General features: G+C 42.2%; 1 protein-coding gene across 2 annotated transcripts in view; it reads right to left on the bottom strand.

The window, feature by feature from the left end:
• Nucleotides 1-24,682, bottom strand: part of ELAPOR2 (endosome-lysosome associated apoptosis and autophagy regulator family member 2) — a 92,026-nt gene that overhangs the window by 21,536 nt on the left and 45,808 nt on the right. For both annotated transcript variants that reach the window (XM_048929027.1, XM_048929036.1), the window contains 8 exons: nucleotides 10,094-10,289; nucleotides 8,942-9,089; nucleotides 7,452-7,538; nucleotides 5,630-5,735; nucleotides 4,818-4,970; nucleotides 4,159-4,247; nucleotides 1,145-1,325; nucleotides 194-322 (listed from right to left, as the gene is read on the bottom strand). In XM_048929027.1, the coding sequence (XP_048784984.1) occupies nucleotides 194-322; nucleotides 1,145-1,325; nucleotides 4,159-4,247; nucleotides 4,818-4,970; nucleotides 5,630-5,735; nucleotides 7,452-7,538; nucleotides 8,942-9,089; nucleotides 10,094-10,289 (1,089 nt within the window). The remainder of the gene's footprint in view (nucleotides 1-193; nucleotides 323-1,144; nucleotides 1,326-4,158; nucleotides 4,248-4,817; nucleotides 4,971-5,629; nucleotides 5,736-7,451; nucleotides 7,539-8,941; nucleotides 9,090-10,093; nucleotides 10,290-24,682) is intronic.

The raw sequence follows: 24,682 nt of genomic DNA, 5'->3' as shown, positions 1-24,682 counted from the left end.
CTGCCCTTTTCTGATGTAAAAGAGATATTTAGTGACTGCTTCCTGCAGGAATTATCAAGTCTGGTGAAATTAAAGGAGGAAAACTCTGTGTTGCGATTCACAGCAAAGAGGATATCCATTTTGATGGCTGCTCCACTATAACAGCAACTAGTACAGGAGAAAGGCACTTAACAGCGAAGGGAGTTTGGCTCACCATTCATTCCATCGCATTTTGAGTTGCCAACATTAAAGCAAGAAGTCTTCATGTTGCTCGGTAGGATGTTCCACCACTTGTACTCAAAGACTAGAGCAGGTTCAGTCCCAGCAGGGCAGGCTTTGCACTCTAAAGGAAAAAGGAAATCACACAGTGTAAACACATCTCAAATAATAAGCATATAATGAGCAAATAATGTCATTTGTTTCATTAAATAATGAAAGACGAATCACGGAATCGTTTCAGTTAGAAGGGACCTTTAAATGCCATCTAGTCCAACTCACCTGCAAAGAACAGGGACACCTAGAGCTGGATCAGGTTGTCCTGAGCCTGGTCCACTCTGACCTTGAATGTCTCTGGGCATGGGACACTCACCACCTCTCTGGGCAAACTGTTCCAGTGCCTCACCATCAGGATTAGAAGAGTAGAAATGAGACCCACGCCACACTACCTTTTTAGTGGCTTAAGTTGAAAGACTCAGCATGCTGGTGAACACAAGACCCCATAAAATTCTGCAGGTGACCACTGGGTCAATACATCTTAGAAACAATGACCCAGAATTTGTGCTCAGAAAATGCTGGCTGAATATTCATTTAACGGTGCTTGAAATGAGATTTGCACAGGGAAGATCACAGCATGGACAGAAGTACGGATGAAGAGTTACTCACTGCAAAAATTCTGATTTCTTCTTTAGAAACCACTGAAATTACCCCTAGGATATTTAAACCAGCTGAGAAACGTATCCAGAACACAACAGGTCAATTTAGAGCAGCAAACTCCAAAAAAAGGTTTCAGAGGAAAAATAGACAGTCAGTATACTCTCACTACTGGCAAATACTAAGAAATTTAAAGAAAATAAACTCTGGCTTATGATGATGTGTCATTAAACTCAGTCACATGCAAATAGACAGTTACTTCTGGAGACACAAGCCATTTTTTCAGGACTCCTACCCTGTGTCCCGTCTGAAAACGTGCCCTGTGGGCAAGGAGTACAGGAAGATGAGGCATTGCTGTAAAAGCCAGGATTGCAGGGTGGACATTCCTTCCTCTCTCCAGAAGGAGGTAGAGTCAATGCATCAGGGAGATCCTCTCTGCAGATCTTGGGTTCAATCCATTTGTACATGATCTGAGTCTGGAATGAGAAGACACGGAGCTCACATCATGTGTTAGAAAGCTTTAGGACTGCATGCACCATACAAGGGTGCATGTATATTGTATATTGAATTAGGGTATTCCCAATGTTTTATGCCAAATACAGACCTTGCACATCTGGGACAATAAGGGCAAAACAGGGAAATGCAAATGATTGGATTCACAAGCAGTTTCAAGATCTCAGGTCTTAAAGAGCAAAGGAAAAAATGTGAAGCCTAAAACAATTACTACAGTGCATTACTATTTATCTTGTGAATTTTCCCAAGAAATGTTTCTGTGGAATGCTATGTAAATAATTCTAACAAGTTAATAAATAATCTGTACATTTTGGCCATAGCAACCTTAGACATAACTTTTCCACTATAAAATTCCTTTATCTGGAAGGCATTTGTTAGCAGAAAATCATAACCTTTGCATTTTCTGCAAAGTGGCCTATTCTTTGCAAAGAACCCAAGTTCACAATGGTCATCTTCATCCAATTAGCAAAAGCCAAAAACAAACAGGAACTTCCCCAACTCCTCTCTAGTCCCTCCACTTTACTTAAGGAGTAATTTATGAACACTGATACGAGTAAGTCTGTACCATTACCTATATAATGGTGCTGCCTCACCACCTTCTCTTGTTGGCAACATAAGTGAGATGAATCACTCAGAGTTGAGTTCCATATTTTCATCTGACTTTAGGCCTATCCCTAAAAGGGTTTAATATCTCAAGATGAATATTAGCTGAGTTTCAGAGAAATCCAAGTGTTAATAATTTAACCTGTTCAGAGCTCACACTCTGCCTTCTTCCACTCTTCAGACTCAGCAGTGCAACCAGGAATCCTTGAGGCCAGAAGCGTGAGAACACGGTGCAGTGGGAATGCTCCCAGTGTCAGAGCATCCCAGTGTCAGTCTCTCTGCTTGCCTTGCTGTCTTCCTCAGCTCCTGTCTCCTCATTCCTTGTTGATCAGTCTTCCCTTGCTGCTCCCAAATACTTAAGGGATTTTCTGGAGTATTGCTGTCTATTTTAGCAGCATCATGAGTGCCCATCCACATTCAAAATGAAAAAGGACTAGAAGCTAGCAAAGTACCTGTGTGGTTGCCCAGAACCCAGACCCACTATATTCATTAAAATAAAACTACTGCAACTGAGCAGAGAGAAAGGGGTCAGACAGGGCCCGTAGTCACAGTGGTGAGGGTTTCTAAGACTGGGACTAAAGTGACCACCACGGGATTTTCAAAGCAGAAGATGAGTGAAAATCAATAGGAGACAAGTGCATGAATCTCCCAAGGCCACTTCCACACATGCTGTGGAGACAACAATCAAACATCCAGTGAAAAACATGGATGATTATAGAAAGCCATGGGTCGATAAGCCTTTAGGCTGATGCTTTACAGCCACTGCTGACCTGCAGATGGCTGCAGAGTCAAGCCTTCGTTGGACTGCATCATAAAAACAAAAAGCTGGGGAGTAAAGCAAACCTTGACTGATTTCTACAGATGCCAAAAACTGTAGACCAGTATACCACTGCAATGCCATTGCCATCGGTATGTTCTTATTCTAACCATGAAGATGAAGGGTATTTGCTGAAAGACCCACTTTGCATTCTGATGATGTTCATTGAAGGGAAGGGCCACTGAGGAGACACTAAGAGAGCCAATGGTGGAAGTTTGCTCAGTGCCAGAGGAGCCCTGAATTGCCCACGGCAGTTACAGCATAATGTGTAGGAGGCTGCACTTAAATACTGTTGCAAGAAGTTCAAAGAGCAAGAATCAGTGAGACAAGAACAGGTTGGAGAGTCTGCCAGAACTGGGACTAAATTCACAGATGCTTTCTTTATTAAAGCATATCATCTCAGCTGCATTTTAGCACTGCCTGATCAGGAGACCTCAAAATAGTCCACAATGGCAGCAGATATTAGGCCAACAGCCCATAGGTACTACAGGTTTTGTGTACTTCCTGTCTCATGCAGATCTGAGAAAGATGGGAGCATGAAGAGGTAAAACAGGCTTGACCACGTGCCCATGTGGGCATATCCCAAAGTGGCAGTTTCTTCTCCAAATTCCTCCTAAATCTCTATGAAACTGCTGGAACAAAGGGCAGGAGAGCTACAAAGCCAGGCTGCTCCACCAACAAGACTTCCTATGAGAGACTCATTAGATTCTGAGGGAAGTAACCTACTGAGAGTTCAGGTTTTTCGAGGCATCCCATATTGCAAGCACATTACCTGCAGTTAGGCTGTGCCACAGTACATGAACACAATAACTAGCTTATGTCTATACTGTTATTCAAACAGATCATGGACTCTTCTTTGACCCTAAAACCAAGGGGCATGTCACATATTAAACACCCTTCCACTCAAAAGTGATGTGGCCACATCCAGTGCTCCTGTTCCATGCCAGCACCTGAATTATGCATAAGCACTGCTGGGACAGAACATATTAACATAAGCCTAAATTTTTCCAGGAAAGACAACAACAACATTAGGTTTTAGGGAATATTAGGATTTAGGACACCACTTCAACCTGTGCTCCAAACTTTAGTTTTATGAGCACACAGGCAGCACCAAGGACCCAGTCAGACTGATCACAAAAGCAAGGAGCTTAGCATTTCATTACAGCAGATCTTTTAAGCAGACACGAGACAAGCAAATTCTTACAGAAGGATAAAATGGAAATGGATGCAGATGGAGAAAGCAGCTAAAGGGCACACCAGCAGCCTCAGAGATATTCAGTTCTGGAAGCAAAATTGGGATAGCAAACCTTGTTTTCAAATCCAGACATCACAGAAAGCTCAATGAGATTATAAATAATATCAGGCTTTTTACTTACTTTTCCTTCCTTATCACACGGAGTGTGGATCTGGAAAAAGTCTTTGTTTGTGCATGGAGGACGCTCTATACATGCACTGGATCCCTCTTCTAAAAAGAAAAATACTCTTATAGCAGGTGCTGTGGTTGGTAACTGATTCTTCAACAACTTTCTTATAAGATAACTGCAAGAAAGAAAACTGGAGACATTTTGACCATGAAAAAATGGATTTTGCTCATGTTGTTTCATGATCAGCAGCTAACCACAGCTGGGAAGACTTGAGATACCACATCATCCAACCACAAGAGAGGAAGGAATGGGCCAGGAGATTATTTGGGAATGAGGTTCCTAGAAACACAAGCCTGAAGGCAGTGATAAAGTCAGTAGAGGAACCACCGACCAGTAACACAAGTTACCACGAGAGGGCACAGCACACCTTCAGAAAGTGGGCTCCCTTAGAGATCGAAAAAGATCCCCATCCATTCATGTTAGCATTTGTTGCTTTGCCCAAGATTGTAGCCTGTTTTGTACACAAGTGTCCTCTGCAGCTTTTGGGAAGCTCCACATTAATTTCCATTCTTCAGCTCAACTGGACACTAAATTTCGTTGTTGGATAATTCTCACAGCTGTATACAGAAACACACCTTACATATTCACTCAATACCATTTGATTTATGTACCTGCATAATAGATTTCTTCTTTACACTTGGTGCACTCTTTAGCTCCTTTCTCAGAATAAGTATTTCTTGGACACTCTTGGCAGCCAGATGAACCAGGTTTGTCACTGTAAGTACCAGGCTTGCATGGGAAGCATTCAGATGTATATGCAACTCCTGTAAGGTAATTTGCAGGTAAAACAATAAAATACGGAGAGGTGTGCTCTACCAACTACTAACAACCTGTGTATCTGGGAAAACAAGCCATTACAGAGATTAAAAATCACAGGCTGTAAGCACTCTAAAAACTTTGGTTGTGCTGAATCTTGATATCAACCTTTGCTCAGTGCAAGTCTTGACCCATGTAAGAACCTTACAAAGAACTCCAAGCTTGATTACCCTTAGAGAAAGGCACCAAAGAGCAATTCCAGATTAAATGAATTATTTAAACAGTAATTTAACCATCATTGCTATGATAAAAGTGTCAGCCTATTTTTCACTATTGAGAGGCTCACCAATATGCATAGCCTTTTCTATAACAGAAAATATCTTTGCTCCTTCCCTCTCTTTTTTATGATAGAAAACCTCCTTGCTCCTTTCCTCTCTGCTTGCCAAGCTACTCTTCTCCAGTAGATGGCCTCATGTACCAACTAAATTCATTGTTCAGCCTTTTCCCTGATAGTGAAGTTTTCATGCTTCGTTTCTGTGCATTAAAATAAGAGGAAGGGGACAAGGGGGCTAAAAAAGCCACTTTGGTGTTAAGGGCACACAAGTAGCACTTATCAAGCACCATGACAAAAGAGTGAGATAATACCTAAAAGGCAAATATCTCTTACCTTCAATTGTGATGTTTTTCACCAGAACTGGTTTTACCACTTTGGACCCCATGAGAATCCCTGTTGTTCTCCAGTATAGTATATTACTACCTGATTTCAAGGTTACCTGCAACAATATGTACAACTGTTAGTTTGCATCCCCTCTCCAAGAAACATCTTATTTCTCTCTTCTGTTGCTCCATTTTTGTGCATCCAAGCAGCATCTCAAGCTTTTCCTAAGCTGCTTAGTGAGACAAGAAGTAATGGAGAGACAATTAGGCAGATGCTGTGGAAACATATTTGAAAAGTGCTAAAGTGGGTGTAATAAAAAAGCTGTTTGACGCTCCAGTTTTAGGGAAAAACACCAAGAGTGCTTCTGACTGTGTTGCAAATAGAACTGGGAAAAGTTCTACCATACTTACCACTACTCTACAGGTTGCTTTCTGCCAGCGCAAGTGTGGGCTTGAAGGCGCTATATCTTTGTATGACAATCCTCACCCAAGAAAAGGGATAAACTCTACCAGCACAAGGGTCTGAGATACTGAGTGCAGTGCACTCCTATCAGGACAACAGTTTTCACTCAGGATAAAGAGTCCAAAAACTCAGCAAAAGAAGACACAGCACATTGTATCTCCCACTCCCCAGGCAACTTCAATCCAGGGGAGAGCTAGGTTACCCAGGTAACAGCCAAAGTTGGACCACATGAACCAAACATCATGCTGTGTGGTATAGAGATGTTGAGATGTAACAGACCTAGCATGCTGAAAACAAAGGCTGCAGTGAATGGAATACTGTGACCAGAGAAGCTGGCAGGATTTGCAGCACAGACAAAACCTCAAGCCTCAAGGGGAGCCAGAACAGCCATCTCACCTGGCTCATGTCTATATTTCAGCCAGGCATTCAAGCCACCTTCACAGTCAGTGGAGGCATGTGCACGTTCTAGACAGTGAGCTCAAACAGCACCATCTCCCATTCAGATTCAGTCTATATCTTCTGGTTCACCTAAGCCAATGGCCTGGCCCCCGACCCACTCCTCAGTCTGTGTCACTCACCCCTTCTGATCCAGCTTTCTCACTTCCAAACATGACTCATGGGAGGCTTGCACCTGAGGTACCAGGCGCTGCCAACTAGAGCTGGCTCAGGAACACAGTTTATCCTCCAGGAAGATAAGCAGACAACAGAAAACAGAGCAGAGTGTTCTCCACGCCAATAAAAAGCCCTCTTGTTCTGGCATCACGTCATCTACAATGGGCCTTTGCTGTCATGGCTCTGGGAATTGGGCTATGAGGGTCTAGTGAAAATCAGGCATTAGTATGAGCTACTGAGTCTGCACGTGGTCTGTGCACTAAGCGAGCTCAGCTGGCTGGGCCTTAGGCCAAGGAAAAGGCTGCTGTTCCCAACGTGGGCACTCATGTTTGCTACAGGAGCCACCTCAGTGCTTCCAGCTTGCTTTTTAGCAGGGTAAGTTGGAAAGCACAAGCTGGCTGCATGCACTTAGGAACAAAAAGCCAGCCCTGCCTGGCTGTGCGTATGGCTGCATGGCAGGGTCTTATGAGCAAACAAATGTTGCAGAAGATTTCAATTACCATCATGTCAAGTGACCACGGCATGTGGATTTGCGTAAATCTGTTCAGCTTCATAAATACAGCACTTGATTAAGGGAAATCAATAGAAATTCTTGTATGTCTATCCTTTGCTTCGGGATCAGCACCGTAGAGATCATAGTGGCCTTGCCCACAGTAGCAGGCAAGTTGTGCTTCACATGTATTCACAGGATCTGATCCTTGCTTGTTCAAAATAAATTACAGTTATTGATAAATGAAAAAAATATATATTTACTTACAGAATGAGAGCCCCATTCCCCATTGTCTGTCAGCTTCACCCATTTGTCTGCTGTGGACTCCATCTCTTTGCACTGGTCATTCTGTATCTGTTAATTAAAAACACAAGATTAGCGACCACAGTCAGATATGTCTCTCAGTCAGCCTAATGATTGCTGGCTGGGAATGATAAGATTCAGCTTTGCTCCTGTTGCTACATATTTAGGACAGCAGCTGCATTATTTACAGGGGAAAAAAAGCTTTCAAAACTTGCTATCAGCCTCCACTGATGGCATTCCTGATGCAGATGAAAGAAAGGGCAGGAGAGCCATGCCCACTCACCATCTGGTCAGATTTGGATGCTGCTCATATTGTCTTGGCTGCTTCTCCCTTCTTCCAAGCCCTAAAAGTCCCAAGTTCTCTCAACTCTAGTGGCTGTGGGTCCCCAAATCCAGGCAGGATAACAACAGGGATTGGCATGCAGCCTCAAAGCTTTCCTCTCATTTCTTCTCACAGCTATCTTCTCTAAAAGGTACTAAGTGCCTTTTAGGCATGAGTTCAAATACTAAGCCTTTCTTCTAGCAGGGAGAAAGGCCATTTCAATGCTTTCAGCTGAAATTCAGTAGATCTGAGGCCAAGACTCTTCCTCAAAGTTACTCCACATCTTGCCTGAAGTAAGTCATATAACTCCATATCTTCACACTTAATTCTCATCTAGACCCATTGCACTGAAGCAAAATGGGGAGAAGCACCTAAATAGAAGGCAGAGATCCAATTATCTTACACAGTCTCAGCCTCAGCATCTTTGTGTCTGACTTCCTATATGGAAAATGGACATAGTACATTATCTTTTTACAAGAATCAAAGGGCTTTATTACGTAAAAAGGCCTGGAAAGGGAAGCACTGAGTATTTAACAAGAAGTATCCACACTTGCATTCCATATTGGAGGACATCTCCTTTTACCCTCAGACCAGAAGTGCAGGCACCTCGCTGCTCCCCATCTACTCATCACCCAGTTTGTATTTGTGCTTGGGACTGCCCTGATCCAGGTGCAGAACACTGCACTTGGCTTTGAGGTTTGCACAGGCCCACCTCTCAAGCCAGCCAGTCACTCTGGATGGCGTTCCTTCCCTACATTCCATCCCATCCCTTAAGGATGATAAAGGATGATCTGGATCTAGAATTCATGATCTTGTCATATTCATCTGACAACAGAATGCATATTTGTTACTTCCTCCCCATGAAAAAGGGCAGACTGGGGCAACTACACTGCACCACATAGCCCAGTGCTGTGAACCTCCTGGTTTCCCATACCCCAACCAGTCCATCCACATGGGAAGAGCAGGATGCCTTTCCCACACAGGTCCCACCAGATTATTTCAGTAATTTGGATCCAGCACGGTGGAAGCCCAGCCAGGTTGCTCCTATTTTAGAACTATGAAAAAGCTAGTTTTGCTGCTCTTTTCCGGATTGAAAAATACAAGGTTGGGTTCATCATAAAAAAGGTCTTACGAAAAATTCAAAGAAGATGTTGTTGTCAATATATTGATACTCAAAGAAGACAGAACCAGACTTCTTCAGGTGCACGGCGTAGATGAGAGAAACTGTACAATCATCCCGGTTTGACTCGATGTAATTCCCTCGTGGTGTCCATGAAGAACTGATAAGTACAAACAAAACAAGCCTCAGCTCAGATCATAGGCACCGAGGAGACTTTTCTTACAATACAATACAAAAATGTATTAACACAATAAAGAACCCCAAGTCCCACTGTAGCTAAATGTAGTGGATTTATAGCTTTATTACTGAGGAGTCTTTTATTTTTCACTTTAAAATAATATTTATCATTAAAACTGTGTATGGGGACAGGTATGCCACTGAAATTTAGGACCCAATCTGCACAGAAAAGGTTTGTTAGCAAGCAGTCCAACACACTTTCAGTCATGTTCAGAAACAGCCTTCTGCAGCAATTGTGGGTCTCTAAATAGGCTGTGAAAGTACCTTTTAGCCACATTTACTATACCATAGCTTTGGAGATTTCCAGCTACAAAAGAGCAAATCCCCAGGCTGGTCTTAGGCTCACGATTTGCTGATGAGTCCAAGGAGACCATAATTACAGCAAAAAAATGGCTAAAAATTTTCCTTCACAGTCTTGACATTACTGGGGCTGTTTGCCCTCTTGGAGAGCTTAGGTAAATCATTTAGCTGACTTTGTGCAGCTGAGAGGGACAAGGTAACCACAGCAGGACCCTGCAGTGTCTGCAGAATTCCCTACACCTATCCTTCCCACTGCATTGTGTGGTTTGGTATGGATTTTCACTTCAGATAGACAAATAATTTCCCTGTATGTTTATGGAGCTGAGCTTTCCAAATCTTCAGGACTCTAAATACCGTTCCCAAGAGAACACCTTGGAAGGGCCACACCACTTCACTAGTGGATCAACCGCTTACTACAGGATAAATGACATTTAAAGCACTCCCAAAATTCATGCAAGGCAAAATCCTCTTTCACACCAGCTGTGTCTACACCACACCTGCACCCAAGGTAGGACCCCTCTTCCAAATGCACACTAAGAGCTGAGAAAAGACCTGCAGCATGTGGGCCTTATTTTAAGCACAGGTTCATCATTGCTGCATAACCCAGGCACTCACAGAACTTCTTACTTGTTGCAGCTGTTGGCTTTATTCTCAGCTGAGCCCACTGCTGTGTCCATGAATGTCGCCACATTGGAAAATCCTGCTGGCAGCTCGTCCCACTCATCAAACTTGATCCCACTGCCCAGCGAATAGGTCCCCTCAGCACATTTGCTGCACACCTGGTTCTTCATCTCCAAGTATTCGCCAGAGGCACAGGAGAAAGCTAGGGAGACAACCATTACCAACATATTAACGGAAAAAAAAAATCCCAATTAATTTCCATTAGTTCTTTGCCACTTAATTAATTAAGAGTGAACTGATGGGAAGCAAATGAGAATGTCCAGATCTCAGGAACACAATGGGTGAATCCTCAACAAAGGCTACAGAATTCAGATGCTCTCCTGTGCCTACTTTTTCACCAGTATGGTGGCACTGAAACTAAATCTCCTTATGGCTCATGATTCACAGCTTGTCTCCACTGGCAAAACAAGATTTAGAAATGAAATCTCTAGCCACAAACTGTTCTCAAAAGCAATTTGTGAAAGTGAAGGCTTGTAATAGAGTTTTTCTCACTCTCATTCACTTACTTGCTACACTTTGAACTCAGTTAAAATTACTGGCACCTGAGAGACAGAGCAGACTCATATTACCCACCTTTACGGTAGCTAAGAAACACAGCATCTCATTGAGCATAACATGACACTAAAAATGTAGGCTGAGAGCTGAACACCTAATCCACAACTCTCTGCATTTCTCACGGACTGCAAAGAAACCCTTGAACATCCTGCCTGATCATAGAATCTTTAAGGATGGAAAAGAGCAGTAGAATCATCTAGCCCAACCAACCCATTACCACCAACCATGCCCACTAAACCGTGTCACTCAATGCAACATCTACCCCTTTCTTGAACACCTCCATGGGTAGGACTCCATCACGTCCCTGGGCAGCCTGTTCCAATGCCTCACCATTCTTTCTGAGAATATATCCAACCTGAACCACCCCTACTGCAACTTAAAGCCATTACCTTTCATCCTATAGATCAGTCAAGACCACCAAATAGCCCACATCTAAGAAATGAGGTTGACTGTGGTGCTATTAGGATGCTGAGAAAACATATACTTGTTACCAGGATAGCAAAGAGAGTAGTTAAACATATGTAACTAGGGAAGTATAATTTAGAAAGCATATTCACAAAGTGATAATCTCACTCTTTTCCAGCCCTGCACTGCATCACATCCTCTCTGAGACTGAATGCCCTGGATGGAAACCAAATGAGCACTTTCTGCAGCATTTATCTCTTGTGTTGCTGGGTTTATAAACTCAACTCTGCCAGTCTAGCCAAAGTGGGACTCAGAGCAAATCACAAAACTCAGCCCAAGAAATGCTGGGAACTCTTACTGAATATTTCATGTGTGCTACATTGTGCAGTGGCAGACATTCCATAAACTCACTTTACGAGACACAAAACTCACAGTCTGAGAAGCTGTCGGACTGCTAGCCGAAGTGGTGAAACTGGCCCAAAACAACTGACACCAGCTGAAGCTGCAGCATATGTGGTTTTATGGATGTGCTGACGTTTATCTAACTGCAGAAAAACTTGTTTGACTGTTAAGTACTCTGATAAAGATGTGGCTGCGTAACAGCAATTTCTACCCAAATCCAACCTCCAGCTCAGGCTCCTGTTTCTGAGCTGGTTCCCAATGCATTTCTTTGTGTAATTGCCCTTGACAGGCAACAGTGGAATGCAGATAAAAGGTCCATTTTGATTGAAAGCTCTGCCAAAGGGCCATTATCTCTTCTTGGTCATATTGACATGCTCTCAATCTCAACTAGTGAAAATCAAGTCAACAAACCTGTTCTCCTAACCCATCACTCATGAGTGACACACCAAGAAGGAAAGAGCCAGCAGAGCTGGTGCTGGGATGTATGCATTCTTCAGGCACCCAGAGAAAAGCAGCAAGCACTTTCCTACATGTCTGTCTGAAGTGAGACCACTGTCTGTACAGCTTTTTACATTTGCATTTGGTGTCACTGCTTTAGCACTGTTGATAAATCCTGCCTTGTTTTTCTCTTGAAGGTTCCAGAGAGAAACCATTAGGAAGGGAAATAAAAAAGCAAGCTCTTTTATGACATTCAGATCCTTGAACAGCTCCAGCATTTTTTAAAGAAAGTTCAATTGCAAGAAACTGAGTGCTGCATAACCACACATCCAGATTTGTGAATTTTGAATAAGAAGACAGTAATCAAGAAAATCTTGCTACCATGAAAAAGGTGCAGCAGGCAGCAGAGCCTCCTCAATTGTAGTGATGTTGATCAGAGATTATTACTTTAGCTGAATGAAGATCTTTTAACTCCTTGCAGCTTGATCATTTTAGAGAGAGTAAAAAAGTGTTCAAGAAATCAAACTGGCTGCTGCAGACTACACTGCCTATCCATGGCTCACCTCCCATGTGAGAGATGAACCTTTTTAGGTGGGAAATTACCTTCTTTATATTTTCTAAGCATCACATTTCAAAGGCTGCAGCGCTTCCTGTCAAAACACATACATCTGCAAGCAAACTAGCTCTGAGCATGCCAGCTGGTTGCCAGGTTCAATTTGGGGCTGAACGTGGTTAATAGCAACAAGAACCACTTTCGACATTGAAACAGATGCACCACTTGGTCCCATTCCAGGTGGTCAGTAGCAGGGGGGTGGGGAGGAAAGACTCCGTGGGCCAAGCACTGAGATGTTCTCTTCTACAGCTTGCACTTCCAGCAGGCAGGGAGACCAAGAGCTGTCTCAGCAACATCCTTTCAGGAGTCTATCTCAGCTGGAGGAGGGCACACTGTACCCTTGCCAAGAGGGATCCCAGAGACTAGATGTCACTCACAATGGCTTAAGTGAGTTGGAAATAACGGTGGAAACATTAAGCATCACAGTTTGTGTCAAGTGGTCCCATGAGTGCTCATATAGGAGCAGAAAGAACACCATACACAACTTTGTCAGGACTTATGAGGCTGCAAGTGACAGTGTCCCCGATCACATAATTACTGGTGAGAAGTTGTGGTGTCACCACTACAAGCAAGAGTCCAAACTGCTGTTCACAGAGGAGTGATATGTGAATTCCTCATCAAAGAAGTTCAAGATGCAGCCCTCAGCGGGTAAAGTGATGTGCACTGTCTTTTGGGATAGGAAAGGGGGAAAGGGGTGATCTTGCTGTATTTCCTGGAACTCAAACAAACCATCCACTCTGACCACTACATCACAACACTGACTAGGCTGGAGGCTCAAACTTCCACAGTCAGACCAGAGAAGAAGACAGTCTTTCTCTTGCAACACAATAAAACACCAGATCCCATATCAATTTGAAGACTATGGAGCACATTGCCAATCTTGTCTGGACTGTCATCTACATCCACTATATAGTCTGGATTTGGCACTTTCCGACTTCCATCTGTTCAAGCCAATGAAAGATGGACTGGGTAGGCAACATTTTCCTAGCAATTATGCAATCATAGCAGCCGTGTAACAGAGGGACACAACTGCTGGTGCAGATTATTATGAGCGTGACATGCAAGCTCTTTTTCATTGCTGATTAAAATGCCACTAATAGTTAGCTAATAGTGTGACTATGTTGAAAAATGTTTTGTGGCTGAGAATTTGCTCTATCAAATAGTGTTACGCTCTTTCTACCTGTTGTAGTTTCCAAAGAAAAAATTGAAGGCATTACTTTTAGAGCAACCTAACTGTTTTGAGTGTACCGTCTCACTTGTCATCCTCTCTTGCTTCAGAGATTAATCAAAATTAATAATCAAAATTAATTCAAAATTTTTTTCCACAATCAATTGATCAGTTTTGGACATCGCTGCCATAAAGCACATCCTTGCAACCCTCTCCAACTGCAAGCTGTCATGGAATCATAGAATCATAGAATCATAGGATCATAGAATCATAGAATGGCCTAGGTTGAAAAGGACCACAATGCTCAAAAGTTTGAACCCCCTGCTATGTGCAGGGTCGCCAACCAGCAGACCAGGCTGCCCAGAGCCACATCCAGCCTGGCCTGAATGCCTGCAGGGATGGGGCATCCACAGCCTCCTTGGGCAACCTGTTCCAGTGTGTCACCACCCTCTGGGTGAAATACTTCCCCCTAATATCTAACCTAAACCTCCCCTGTCTTAGTTTAAAACCATTCTCCCTTGTCCTATCACTGTCCACCCTTATAAACAGCCGTTCCCCCTCCTGTTTATGTGCTCCCTTCAAGTACTGGAAGGCCACAGTGAGGTCTCCCTGGAGCCTTCTCTTCTCCAAGCTAAACAAGCCCAGTTCCCTCAACCGTTCCTCACAGAAGAGGTGCTCCAGCCCTCTGATCATCTTAGTGCCCTCCTCTGGATCCTCTCCAAAAGCTCCACACCCTTCCTGAGCTGGGAGCCCCAGGCCTGGATGCAGTACTCCAGATGAGGCCTCAAAAGAGCTGAGTAGAGGGGGACAGTCACCTCCTGCTCCCTGATATTAATGCCTCCCTGTCCTATTAACCCTTTCAAATATCAGCTTGGGTGTAACACACCGACTGACAAAGCAATGCACATTGGAAAGAACATATTTGATCTTTTGCCTGTCCGTGAAAAAAAAAAAAAAGTGAAAAAGTTTTGTTGTGGGTTGTATAGGGAACCAGCCTCAGTCACAAAGGGTGTTGCAACATACTGTTAGGTAGACACATGCAGCTGCATACATCCATACACCTATGCAATAAAGCTGACACAAATTCACTTCATGAAAAATTAAAGAGAGCTACAGTGCTAATACCAAAACCATTGTGTAAGTCTGGGCAAACAGACCTCACTCCATTCTTTAAAAGGATTACAAGTCACCTGAAACAGGTGACTGTGTGGGTATAATAGACTTCAGCTTTCCAAAACAATTAACTAAGTTTGGCATGTCGTTCTGACAAAAAGAAAAAAAAAGGTAGCACCACACAATACCAGTAAAGCACAGCTTAAACGGATTAAGAAATGCGTGAGAAACTGATCTCAAACAGAGCTGTCAGTGGGAGATCACCGCCAAGCAGGGGAGATGAAGCAGTTCTGCCTGCCACGGCACTGAGTCACGTTTTTATCAGCAATCTGCAGAAAAGAAACTATTAAAATTGGCTTATGAGACTGAGCTGTAAGCCTGGAAGCAGCACAAGTGGGTCTGCTGGTGATCCCAAGCCAACTCCAAGTCAAGGAGCTCCAGCACTGCTTTCAAAAGGTAGAAATATGTCCCAGAGAGAAGAAATCTGAAGGCTGGAGTGGACCCACCATTTATCAGGAGCTTCCACTATGTGCAAAAAGGTGCTAATAAAGTCTGCAGGTAGATGGAGTTACAGGTGAAAGTAATGTGTAGAATGAAACCCGTGTATCAGAGGCAAGAAGGTTGTTCCAATACTAAATACAGTCCCGCTTTTGCATTTTTCATACATGGAAAAAAAGAAAAGAAAAAACAAACAAGCAAATAAAATTTTAAATGCTTTCAAAATTAGGGATAATGTGTTGCAGTGCATAATCTGAAGTAGTTAGTTTGTTTAGTTTATCACGAGATGATTGAAAGTCAATTTGATAAACATATAAATAACTCTAGAGGGAGAAGGCATAGAACCCCACCAGACTCTTTAATCAATGAGAGGACTGTATAAGGAGAGCTACCTTCTGGAAGCTGAAGTCAGACAAATTCAAACTGGAAATACCCTAGAATGCACATTTTTAATAGCAAGAGTAACTGATCACTCTAACAGTCTGTCATGGTATGTGATGGACCCTCTGTCTTTCAAGTACTTTATACCATAACCGGACATCATGAGGAAGAAAAATTCACACCAAATTATCTTCCACACCTTTGGCTTAACAGGATGTATTTGTATGACCTGCGAGGTCAAACTACTGAAACTAGTTAATCCCCCTCCTCTTAAGCTCTGTGAGTCAAGAGTGATGGTACTGTATCCCTCCTGGAATATGACATGAACATAGGAAATGCTGAGTTGGGAGCCCTGCCCCCTGCATAACTGCTTCCAAGGAGTGCATGCAATACATTATTTTTTCAGATCTGAAAGAACATTAGAATCATTTTGCAAACATGGAAACGATTCCCCAGAGGGCAAAAGAAACCACAAGCAGGCTTGCCTCACTTGCTCTTTGACTGCCAAGCTCCAGGGTCATGTTCTGCATTTTAGTACAGCTGCAGCCCTCCCAGTGATTTCAATGGACTAAGTCAAATTTGCTTGGCGTGTTTCTGTTCTAGTGAGCGATGCTAACAATTTCACATTGCTTAGTCTTCTGATGCTAGTCACTGAACAAAGCTGGACTAACAAGAGTAGATGCTCACATATATATTGCTCCTCCTGAGGTCTGAAACCTGCCTCTGTAGTGTTTTCTCATGTCAGTATCTCTCAGATACTGCTATGCTGTAAGAGGAATTGTGGGGATTTCAAGGTAAATCAAAGCTGTCTCAGTGGCCGATATTCTCCAACACCAAATCCACAACATAACTCAACTGCTTCCCTCCCCTATGCAGCCCTGTGTCCCTCTTCCCTCAGCAAGTTTGACCCCATACCACTCGGGCCCAGTAATTCCCTCTCCATTGGCCTTCTCAGCAGACTTCCCCTTCAGACATTTCTTAGTTGTGATACTTAAAATTATTGCAGCTATTCTGAGCGAGGGCATGTTTGCATGCTTTCCTTCCCCTGCCTCACAATACATTCCATTAAAAAACAAAAACAACATAGGACTGGATTTTACCTGATTATAACATTAGAAAGGCTAGCAGTGGAGCTGCAGAGAGTACCTAAATCAGTGAAAGTACACACAAAGATAACCTCAAACTCTGGCTTTCCAGCTCTCTCCCTCCATTTATTTGTTCTTCATTCAGAACCCAAACCCCCGGGCTTGAGGTGCAATGCTGTCACCTCCTGCAGCCAGAGCTCAGTTATCTTAGCGTCCCATAGGCAAAAGAAAAAACTGTAGGTGAGAAAAACAATATAAGGTTGGCAGCAGTTGTCCCTCCAAACAGCTGCTGGCTTCAACAGATGCATGCCACAAACCTAGAAGGGAAGACGTGACCAAAGGAAAGCAAACTGAGCCATCTGTTCAGTGCCACTTTAGGACACTGTAATCCACAATACATGGAACCAACACCCAACCACAGTACAGGAAGAGTAGAAAAAAAACAAAGGAAGAAACAACTCATTGCTTTATTATTAATGTTTCCTATAATCTCAGCCAGCTTCAGAATGTCTTCCGTGAATAATTTATATGAGGCTTCTCCAATAGACTGTGAATAATTGATGTTGGTTTTCTTCAGTCATTATATCCCAATGTTATCAGGAACCAGGCCGAATCTTTATTTAAAGAAAAACTCTGTCAAGCCTTCTTTGGGCTTGAAATGTGATCACACTGAAATCAGAGATACCCTGGAAAAGAGCAACTTCTGTGGAAGGGACGCTTCCTTTTCTTAAGTGTAAATATTTTTTCCTTTTATCCAAGAAATGACAAAATGAATCAGTGTTCTCTCCAGTTCTTCTCTTTGACAGGAACAATACCACTTTCCCGAGCTGGCTTGGCACATGGGAGTTTATTATCACTTTTATTTCATCGGATGGGTACTTAGAGCTGTGGTTTTGGAATTGGAATATTCAGCTAGTTCATGGAGTAGAACATTGAAGGGAGACAGTTATGCCCAGGAAGTTAGCAAACAGAGCTGCTGTTACTACAGTCACCCTTATGGCTCAGCACTGGAGAAGTTGGGGAACAGAGGAGGAAATGTACCTAGAGGTGAGTAACTCTCCATTCCCTACTGACTGATTCCACTGGGCCTATTTCAATTGCTCAAATTGATGGTTGGTGCAAATGACTTCTCACAACGTTTGAACTGTCTTCTGCAGTGGACTAGCAAACACAATCCAAGTATGAAAGGAAATTTATGTCTTTCTGGTGTAGCAACTGTAAACCAGATAGGAAACACTAAGAAATCTCAACAAATCCTAAACAGCTATATTTGAGCAATTGCATTGAACTTGAGGTATCCAGGGACTGGATTACAACTGGGCCTCAAATACTGACTCACATGAAAATGTCTACACTCAACTACCTCCATCCTATTCAGCTGATGTGTCAAAATTTTCAGTGTGATCACAGTCTCTCCCTCACACACCCAATCTGTTTGCCTCTCATACCTCAACCATAGCAAATCTTAAGGTCTTACTAGTTTCCTTCCATTTAAAATAGAAATCAGATTCAGTAGGTTATGTGTCTGTGTACACAAATAGAGCAAAGGAATCATCGGAAGACTCTAAGGCCAATCTTCCCCTTGGAAGCCTCAATACACACACCAACACACAGCTCTCAGTAATTCTTCCCTGGGAATTAAACTCTATGAGTTCAGTGCAAACTTTTAAAACATTTATCTAAAAGGATCTTTGAAAAGTCAACAATGTGACTTCTTCCCCAAAGACACTCTATTGCTCATGCACAGAGGAAATTAACTCATTAACAGTGATGCTTGAAAAGAAATGAAAATACACATCTGTTGGAGGCTTTCAGTAGCAGCTCTCAGGCTGCCATGCACGCCACTGCCAACTCAACATCTTCACTTCATGGCATTGTTGCATTAATTCCTTGCTGTTCATATCAGAGTTAGATGTAGAGCCAGAATCTGTACTGTCTTACTCTCTCATACATCTTTAACTGCTAGGTAGAACATAACAGGAAAAGGGACAAATCTAAAGCAAACAGAAAAATACCCAAATTCCCTCAATAATCATGCCCATAAATAATCCATATTTTTGGCTTTCAGGTTTGAGAGAGCAACCTTCCATATGCAAGGATGGACTCCTATATGTTGACAAGCAGCTTCATGAAGGCTGTTCAGCTGAGAGGGGAGAAGAGGTGAGAGTAAGTGATCTCAAAGATGGAGGAATGAGAGAATTTCTGAATACTTCCCTTGAACACTGCCTCAAAATAGCACTTTCCTACAGCTCAGGATACCCAACAACGTCTGTCACCACATATAAGTATCTAAGTGCATATGTCAGATCTAAATGACATGGTTAAACACCACCAGCCATTAATAGCTTGACCTCATTATTTCTTCCAAGGTGAATACCAAAAGCAGCAATATCTGAATGACATGAAAAATGAAGAAAAAAAAATTAGTGCATCAAGGTTGATGAAGGCGAGATCTAGTGCTTTGAAGCCATGAGAAAAAATGAGGATATATGCCTAGTCCTCAGAGCTATGCTGATGTCACCATATTTGCTCTTCACAGCTGAAAAAAGATATCCCAGTCATTTCAAATATCTTTAACGAGACCAAAAACTAATCCTCAATTACTATCAAATAAGCAAATAACCTCTCTGATGATTTGTGGGATATACACATTTGCTTCACGAGGTCATAACTCCAGATTTCCTCAAGCCTTTCAAAAAGTATGTATTATATTCATATATTAAGACAAAAAAAACTCTGTGGTGATAATTAATTTTTCGATTCCATAATAAATGATTTTGACATAACATAAATGCACTTTATTTGTTAACGGAAAAATAACAAATATCATTATTGACTTGAGGGTATCTGTACATACATTCACATCTATATGTGGTGAGGCATTGGCACTGTTGCCCAGAGAAGCTGTGGATGCCCCATCCCTGGAGGTATTCAAGGCCAGTTTGGATGGAGCCCTCAGAAACTTGATGTGACGCGAGGTGTCCTTGCTTATGGCAGGGAGGTGGAAGCAGATGATCTTTAAAATCCTTTCTAACACAATCCATTCAATTGTTCTATGATCTACATATACAATAATGTAAAAATTAGAGAAACTACTACAACTTCTTGTTGCTATTTTCAAGGCTTCATCAGCCAAATTTCAAAATTCTAGGTAAAAACCTGGAAGTACAAATTATGTACCATGAAGACTGTATACAATTTGCTTGAATACAAGCACAAGCTGACAATGAACAGATACAAACCAACACTTTACATCAGAAGGCTGTAACACAAGCACGCTGGTATTTCCAGATGTATCCAGTTCATATTATCCATCCACACAGATGTGTACGTGCATACATCATACATTATAAAATTCACAGATGCCCAATGATTTCAAGGGAATAAGGATCTGGCTCACTCCTTATTTGCTCAGGATACCAAATCTTAACAAAGATGGAAAGGATATCAAACTTTAAACATTTTTATGAAGTTTAAACTTCTACTACATTTCTATTGCAAGAGCAGAATGGTAAAATAAAAATTTCTGCAGATCTCAGTTGCCTTAAAGAGTTATAAAACTTGCAAGTCTTAAAAAGGTCACTTGCCCTAATTGTGTTTAAAGTACACTGTAATTAGCAGAAAGATCCATATCTCCTCCTGTGTTTCCTAGAAGCAAATTACACAAGTTTGAATAAACTCAACAAACAGCTCAGTAGCAATAAATCAGGACAAAATTTGCTCTTAGGCCCCAGTCAAAGTCCATTGTAATTAAGGATATTGTGTTTTCCAAAGTCAGTGGAGCTTTCCACATGATTACCATTCAGTGCACACTTACACACCTTGCCTTAAAATGGAAACACATTTCTGATTTCAAAAGTTTCTTTTCCCTTAGCAGTACCAAGTAAGGGTGGAATTTTCTAAGCCTTAATAACTGCATGGCATTGTATATGACTGAGTTCTTCCATATTATCAATAATTTCGTGCCACTTTTCATATGAAAGCATTGTAATGCATACGGCATTTGGATGCTGACTCTGACAGTGACCTTAACAACCCTTTTATCCCTTGAACACAGCAAATTCAACTCCTTTTGAAATTGTTCTTTTTATTGTTTTCGGCACATTTTCATTATTATGCACAAAGCACTGCTAAAATTAACAGGTATTTAGGAAATGACTTCTTTTTGTTTAGGCTGGGGGAAAAGAAAAACAAAGAACAACTCATCATTTTGTGCAGTAAGAGGGTTAATATTAAAAAGAATTTGAGGTCAAAATGTGAACCCTGTAAGCCCTTTTTGCTGATGAAAACAGCTCTGAAGAGTGAATCAGTGCACCAGTACACAGTAAGGGCACTGTCTGAACCAGATATTTGGGTTGTACTGGAGTGAAAGGAGACAAAGAGACATAGGGAAGGAGGCCAGGAGAAAAGGAAGGCTCTGAGTTCAGACAGTTAATTTGAGTGTAAACATGCAGCATACAGTCAGGCTGGCAGAAAAGCACAACTGTGACACACTGTAGCATAGAGTCAGTGGGAACACAATACCAAATTCTGCTCCTATCATCAGGCCCCAGAAGGTCCTTATTAAAAACTACATCAGCCCACACACCATAATGAACTACTTTCCGAGATACCAGCCTTATGGGTCTTCAGACTTAGCCCCAAAAGCAAACTCCTCCCATTGACTGTCACAAGGGTTTTCCATTTAGAAAGCCAAGTATACTGCTCTGATGGCAGTGATCTTTATCAGTTAAATTCTTTTGCTGCTATCAGATCCACAAGGAGATTAGAGTGAGAGCTCTGGTAATTAAAAATGAGCGAGACCAAATTAGTTAAGCACACTGCCAATCATCAAGAAGTACCGGATTCAGACTCCAAACCTCACTGACAGAAAAAGGCTCTCTGTCCTTCCACTTTCTTTTACAGAATCGAAAAGGTTGGAAAAGACCATTAAGATCATCTACTTCAACTGTCAGTCAAACACCAGCACGACCACTGAACCATGGAATCATCCGAAAGGCCCTCAATAAGGTGCTTGCAGAGGATACGTTAAGCATGAGGCAGAGATCCACGAAGAGCAGCTTCAGGAGTAACACATATTGCCTTCTAACCTAGACAAAACCTTCATTACACATTTCATCTGTATCTTTCCACAATTTCTTGCGACTGTGACAGGTTGTTGTCAGAAGTACGAGTCATCTCTGAACAAGCATGAGCATGGAGGGAACAAAGAGCAAAGCTCTGGGAGAGGTGGCCGAGCAGTCTAATGTGGTCATGCCTGGAGGTAACACGGTGTGCTGAATGTCAAAAAGTAGGCTGGTCCCAACATGGAATCTGAAAACAGCAATGACTGCAGCCTCACAGGGCAAGGAAGTCAGAAAGAAAGAGGGGAAGGTTTGCTGCCAGGCAGGAGTGAATTTTAGAAAGGTCATGTTGTCCCAGCACATTATTGCAAGTGAGATTCTGTCCTGCAGAGCTTCTCCTGCATCATCAATCTCATATCTGGGTCATGGCACAGCAGCACCACAAACACCTTGTGCACAAGGGTCCTTTCTCCTTTCTACCTGAGTGTAAAGATGAAGAGGAAAGGATGGCCAGAGAGGAAGGTGGGTTATTATGCTTCTCACAGCAAGAAAAAAAGGCCAAAAATCCTTCATCCAATACTGAGATCATAAAGCAGTCAAAATATAACAGTCCTTCCTACTCCAAAGCCTGTGACTAATTCTCAGAGGGCCCCATCTTCTCTGCAGCTAAGTGTCACTGATCGGTTTCTGAAAACCCAAAAAAAGTCTCAATCCTGACATGATTTGGTGACAACAGCCGCACCAGGATATGCTGGCAGGCACTCTGAGTGGGTCACCATCCACGGGTTAGCATACACTTCACAACGCAGCAGAGCTTGGAGACACCCAACCTAATTTTAAATGGGTTCATTTGAATGAAAAGCAGTAAAGCACAACATCCTGAAAATGAGAACATCCTGTGACAGCAGCTGAGCTCTGTGCCACAGTTAGATTGCTCCAGATACATATAACACCTGAGCTAATACGTTTTTAGCAATCTCAAAGAGTCTTTGCACTCCACTGGAGACCACAGTCTAGGCATATTTATGAAGATGATTGGAGATGTTTAACATATTGGTGTATCACCTTTCCGGTTCCTAGTTCAGGTACAATTTAAACAAAATGACTGCTGAGCATTTGGAAGCTAGACAGGTTTATGCAGTATTCCCCAAATTAACGACAGCTACTCCCCAAAATAACGACAGTCAATTCTGTTTCCAGGGAGCAGCAAAGATCAACAGAAGATATTCTTAAGTGGCGAGCATTTCCAAATAGAAGAAAACAACAGCAAACAAAACATCATGAAATCAGCAGCAACAGCAGATGTGTTCGAAAAAAAAACCACATTCCCATTCACATTCCTCTATATCCACTGTGTCATAACACCAGCAGGGACCACTGAGGGCTTTGCCAGCCTCAAGGAGACCAAAAAAAAAAAAAGGCCCTCAGAACTCATGCTACCATACAACTGCAATCCTTTCTTAAAGTAGTAGGATAGTTGGCTCAACTATATCTAAGGACTAATAGATTCTATATAGTTTCCTTCCCAGCTAACCGTGATAGGATAAGAATTAATGGCTTTAAGTTGCACCAGGGGAGGTTCAGGCTGGATATTAGGAAAAGCTTCTTCTCAGAAAGAGTGGTGAGGCATTGGTACAGGCTGCCCAGGGAGGTAGTGAAGTCACCATCCCTGGAGGTGTTCAGGAAATGGGTAGATGTGGCACTGAAGGACGTGATCTAGAGCAGTCACAGGCATAGGTTGACAGTTGGACTAGATAATCTTAGTGGTCTTTCCAACCCTGATGATTCTATGATTTCACGTCTTCTAAAGATAACGGATATCCAAAGCTGGACATGATCTTACCTGTGGTGATTATACTGCAGACCTTTGGACTGTAGGCTGAAGGAAAGATAAAGTATCTAAGGGGGCCCAGGATTCTACCAAAAGTCAGGAGAAGACCCAGTCAGGACACTCAGGCATAGGGGAGAATCTACAAGATGCATCAGAATCTGAAGGATGCAGAAAGGCCAGAAAGATTCATCTCAAAGGGCATGCCAAACTTACAGCATTTCTTGATATGCTCTGGGACAAAACACCTCTAGGCCTATGAGAAAAGGTTCAGACATCTTGCAATACAACCCATCAGGTTAGCCAAGCCAAATGGGAGGGATATTCCAAGTGTACTCTGACAGTAACTATCTGCTGCTGGTAGAACCATGTTTTCAGCCAGGAAGATTAGCTGCCCTTAAAGCAAAAGGTGAAAGTCTAGGAGATGTGAAATCTAAAATGACTTTTGCAATCAGGATATAGCCAGACATCTCCGGAAGCTATAATATACTACAAGGAAAAGAGGGGAAAAAAAACAAAAAAAAGAGCTACATTAATTCTGCTGCACTCCCAAAAGCCCTGAAAGCAGACAGCTCAGTTAAAAAAAAAAAAAAAAAAAATTCAACTATCCAATTGCTTCTCAAACCAGCTGAATTGCCATGAGACTTAAAAGCAACACTACAGGGAGGAAAAGCATCTACTGAGTTTTCCAGTGTACTGAACAGAATCCTGCATTTTGTATATTATATCACAGTCGATCAACATGGTAAAGACCTCCTCTGTCAAACAGGGAAAGATATAACAGCCAAAGATTCATCCATGATTATAAACCAGCTGAATTTTCTCTCGAGCTGATATAAGAGCAGCAACACACACAAATTAAAGAAGACAAAACAAAGTATACGAACCTTTTGTTGAAAGTTGTACCAGAAAGCTGTGAAGAATGTAATGCTTCTAGACCTTAAATCATTTATCAAAAGCTTTATGAAGAAATAGTGTATATCAGA

This window comes from Lagopus muta, chromosome 1 (assembly GCF_023343835.1).
Source record: "Lagopus muta isolate bLagMut1 chromosome 1, bLagMut1 primary, whole genome shotgun sequence".
NCBI classification, from domain to species: Eukaryota; Metazoa; Chordata; class Aves; order Galliformes; family Phasianidae; genus Lagopus; species Lagopus muta.
The sequence above is the reverse complement of the archived record's forward strand: the minus strand, read 5'-3'. Positions and strand labels throughout refer to the sequence as shown.